At 29.1% G+C, this 4,751-nt stretch overlaps 1 protein-coding gene across 1 annotated transcript; it reads right to left on the bottom strand.

Annotated features, from left to right (window-relative positions):
• Positions 1 to 2,031: 2,031 nt before the first annotated feature.
• LOC133790040 (protein GL2-INTERACTING REPRESSOR 1-like) lies at positions 2,032 to 3,108 on the bottom strand. Its single transcript, XM_062227641.1, has one exon. It carries the CDS (start codon positions 2,826 to 2,828, stop codon positions 2,445 to 2,447), a length of 384 nt encoding a protein of 127 aa, XP_062083625.1. The 5' UTR covers positions 2,829 to 3,108; the 3' UTR covers positions 2,032 to 2,444.
• Positions 3,109 to 4,751: the final 1,643 nt, after the last annotated feature.

Genomic DNA, 4,751 nt, shown 5'->3' with positions numbered 1-4,751 from the left:
TCAATAGGTAATAACAAGTCAATCAAGTGAATATTAGTAGTACTCAAAATGTGTCCCATCTGAGACATGAGTACTTGTGAGTTACCAAATTGAGGGTTAAAACCGAAAGGTTATTTTTAATAGAACTTAGTTTTGAGAAGACAAATATTTTAGGGTAACAAAATATTATAGGAGATCTACCTATATAGACCTAGGGGTGGTGCCACCTCTCATGAGAATTGAGAGTCATTCTCAAGAAAGTCTATGAATATGGAAAGTGCACATGACCATTAACGGTGCAAAGAGAGACATTGAGGTATCAAGTGAACATAGCAAAGATGTGTTTGTTATCATTGGTTTGTTACTAAGGAAGGCTGGTTCAATGTCTAGTGCAACCAAATTTTCAAACAAACTTTGTAATAATTACACTATGGTAAATTTTAAATTGAAAAATAATTTACTTTATGCACTAACGTAGTGACTTCTATATAGAGAGAAATTATTTAATCAAGTGAGAAAATATTATATTTTTAAATATAATATTTGATTGATTAAATAAATATTACAAGTTATTTTCTACTTTGGAGAAAATATTTAATCAAGTGGGAAAATGTTATATTATTTTATAATAGTATAATGTTGATTAAATATATGTAACAAATAAAGTAGAGTGCGACAAAATCATTTTGTCAAATCTTGTAACATATTTTTGGGTGTACAAGTTACAATTTTGTAACTCCTAAAAAATCACCATTCTTAAGTGTGCTAATTGGAGTTACACACTTTGAATTTGATTTTCATAAAGCTATAATACTTTATAGTTGTTAAGGTGTGATTTTGACTATCATAAAGAGTATGGAAGTTATAAAATCAAATGGAATTGATTCTGATGATTTTTTCTTTTAGTAATTTTGTGTGCCAAAAGGAGTGAGAAAAACAGAACCACCTGCGTTGCGTCGCTCATTGTGAGGCGATGCATCGTAGGTACCTTCATGGGAAAAGTTACACACCAGGCGATACATCGCCTTGTGATAGGTGACGCATCGCCTAGTACCAGACAACGCATCACCTGGTATGTAACAGCTCAAATTTCAAGTTGCTTGAAACATTTCCAAACGATTCAAACAACTCATATATCTCTCAAATCTTCCATTTAACATCATGAACATCCTATTGATGTTCCATAACGGCCAAAGAGTTGGTGGAGTTTGAAAATGAAAAGGTGATCCAAAATCTCTATAAATAGGAGTCTTGTGTTTGTGTTCACTTGTATGACACACTATTTTCTATCCACTAGAGCACTTGGTTAGAAATATACCAAAATGCTTGATAATTCCATATATTTATTTCCATTTGAGAGTTCATTTAGTACTTAGAGAATAGGGCTAGAAATAAGCTTTTGGGCAATAGTCTTGAACCTTATTCAAGTTGGTGATTCCCACTACTCTACACTGTGGTTGTGTGAGTTTGAGAGCTCTTTCTATTATTCTTATTCTTATTTTATTCTTCTATTTCTATTGTTTCTTGTTTCTACTTAATATATTTATTTGTATTGTTATATTTTGAGTGATATTTTCTATTTATCTCTCTTTTTTTCTACATCTTTCTATTTTATTTGAATTTTTTTACAATTGAGTTGTAATATTTATTTAATCTACTACTTGTGTATTGTATTTTTGCATAGTTGTAATTTAGTTTTACCATTGTCATTGAAACAATCTATTTTTCTCTGACACATTAACATTATTGTCTTACAAAAGAAAAATAAAAACAGGAATGTTATGGTGTTAAAAGGAAAAAAATAAAATAGCATTAGTCTGCATATGAATTCATTAATTAATATTAAAAAAATTGTATATTATTGATGTAGTTTTATTAAGCAATTAAGTAAGACTTACCATATTTTCATGTATATTTACATTCTTTGGTGAAAACATGAATAATATCATCTATTGTTATAAATGTTGAAAGTTAAGAGCTTTACATGCTTCTTCTGAAATACCTAGAGCTTTCACATTAATGAACGAATTTACCGAGAAAAGTCAATTACGAAACGTAAAATAAAATTTTGTATGGTATAAGTGGAAAAGAAAAACAAAATAAAAATAAAATAAAAAAGAGGTCACAACTTTACAAAATAAGCTCATATCAAAATGAAAAGACCATGCATGACACTGACTATCCCTATATACTCAACCAAACAAACAAACAAACAAAAAACATAAAAGACTCTCCCACCTCGATCGTACGGAACACAACTCAACTCCATCGGAAAATTTGTGAGTACCAGATGGAGATCAAACAAGCTTTCGAAACTAACTAAATAGTTTTTACTTTTTTTAATTAACTAATTACTGCTTATAGTAAACTCTACGCAATAATTAGCATTATATATATATAATTTATTGCTACGTACGTAACAAAAAGGAATTACAAAATGAGATGAGCGTGGATCTGAACTATTTTCAGGTCCTGGTCTTCTTGTTGTTGTTGGTCTCATCGTTGAGGAAATCCAGGAGGACAGTGCTCTTGCACTTGGGGCACTTGGGATTTGCGTCGGACAGCATCACGTACATCAGGCAACGAGGACAGCCCGCCAGCACCATCGGCGCCGCCGCCGTACGGACGCTCTCGGGGCTGCTCATCATGGATTCTTGTTCGGCCTCCGACGACACACACGATCCGTCGATTGACATCTCTGACGTCGACGACGATTCCGACGACGACGACGCCGAGGATTCCCCCGCACTTGACGGTGAATTGGGTTCTGGCGTTTCCTCTCTCTGCCGACGTGGCGGCGGCCTTGGCAGATTTAGGTTCAGTTGCATGTGATGATTCCTTTGGCTCATGTTTAATTATCTAGCTATGACCCAAAAAAAAAATAGTAATAACAAAAGAAAAACGATATTGAGAATAGAAGAGAGATATATATATATATATATGTATCATATACGTAAGTACCTGTCTACCTGATGAGATGAATAAAAAGATTTGTGTGGTTGATACAGAGAACCCTAACTATAAGGTTATTATCTTTCTGTATCAAAGATATGAGACTGGGTTGGTGTTCTTCTCTGATGTGGGTTGACCCTAAAAGGTCAATTTATATATGGTCGAATTTAGAGAGAGAAAGTAATGTGGAATAAGACGTGGTATGTGTAAGAGTGTCTGTGTTATTATTATTTAATAATGGGTAGGAATGGAGGGTAAGGAGAAGTTAGAGAGAGAGAATGAATGAATTAAATGGAATAAATATCAGATGGTAAAATGTTTAAAAATGATGGATGAAATATGAAATATAGTGCATTAATTATTAATTCATAATCCATTTAAAAAAAATTAATTAACAAAAAATAAATTATAAACTGTTGTTTCCGCGGAAGAGAATTGTACTACACTTTAATTTGTTGTTTCCTTTCATAGCTGTGGTGAAATTATAATTTTTGGTCTTAAGTTAACAGAAAATTGAAAAAATAACATCTGTAAGTTTTTAACGGTCTGACACCTATCGAGCTATCTCTCTTCCATTTCGTCATTTTCATTAAATTGATGGATCATAGTACTGTCAAGCTAGACCCACACTAATCCATATATAAATATAGGAATAAGCAAATTGCGGTTAAAAATATAATCTTCTCAAAATGTTATATTTTTATAATTAATTTTTTTCTCTAAATATACTTAATATATTCAAAATATTATATTCTTATACCTAAATTTTTTTTGGCAATAAATATATCAAATATTTTTAAAATGTTGTACTTTTATAATTATATTTTTTATTATTTTGAGAAATAATAAAAAAATGAAAGAAAAATATAGAATTTTAATTATATTTTAAATTTTAAATTATTTTTACTTGTTCTTTCTCAAAATAACAAAAAAAATTCATTTAAAATTTTAAAATTATTCAAAATAATTAAAGCTTATATTTGTCATTTTTTAAAAAAACTTACATTTTAAATTGATTTAAAAGTATTTTTAATTTTTTTAAAATTATTTTTTTATTAATTTTGAATTTAAAAGACTTATTTTGAGGAATAATAATAAAGAGAAAATAATTAAAATTTTATATTATTTCTTAAATTTCTTATTATTTTTCAAAATAATAATAAAAAATAAGTATAAAAGTGCAACATTTTAAAAATATTTAGTATATTTAGCGTAAAAAAAATTGAGTAAAAAAGTACACAATTTTGAAAATATTATGTATTTTAACAACAATTTAATCAAATATATATATGCTATGCATGTGAGTACCGTTTAACTAATTTATTACATCTATATGTAATTTTGTTACATGTAAATTTTATTACAATAAAGTGATGTAATTTAGATATATACATGTAAAATAATAGGTAATTTTGATCTAATTACATATATAATGCAAGTTTTAAGATCAGTGCGAATAAATTACACATATGTTACGTACTGTGTTTTAATTACTCATATAATGCAATGGGGGACCGATTTTGGAAGGGGACTACACCCAACCTATATATATAGATATAAAAAGGTGTGAACACGACAGTTTCACAAAAGTTTGCATGTGAACTGATAATATCATTAATGTAGAAATTATTCGATCTGAAAAAGTTTGTGATGTAAATATGTTATAGCATTATACAAAATCTATAGTGTGTTGCTCGAATTATAAGAAAGAAATAGCAGGAACGAAAGAAGTAATAATAAGAATAATAGAATATGTTGAGGTAGTATACGATGTATAGTATACAGTAAATTACTATGAATGAAATATGCAACCTAACATA

This window comes from Humulus lupulus, chromosome 7 (assembly GCF_963169125.1).
Source record: "Humulus lupulus chromosome 7, drHumLupu1.1, whole genome shotgun sequence".
Lineage (NCBI taxonomy): Eukaryota > Viridiplantae > Streptophyta > Magnoliopsida > Rosales > Cannabaceae > Humulus > Humulus lupulus.
Note: the sequence above shows the minus strand (reverse complement) of the source record. Positions and strands in the feature narration are given on the sequence as shown.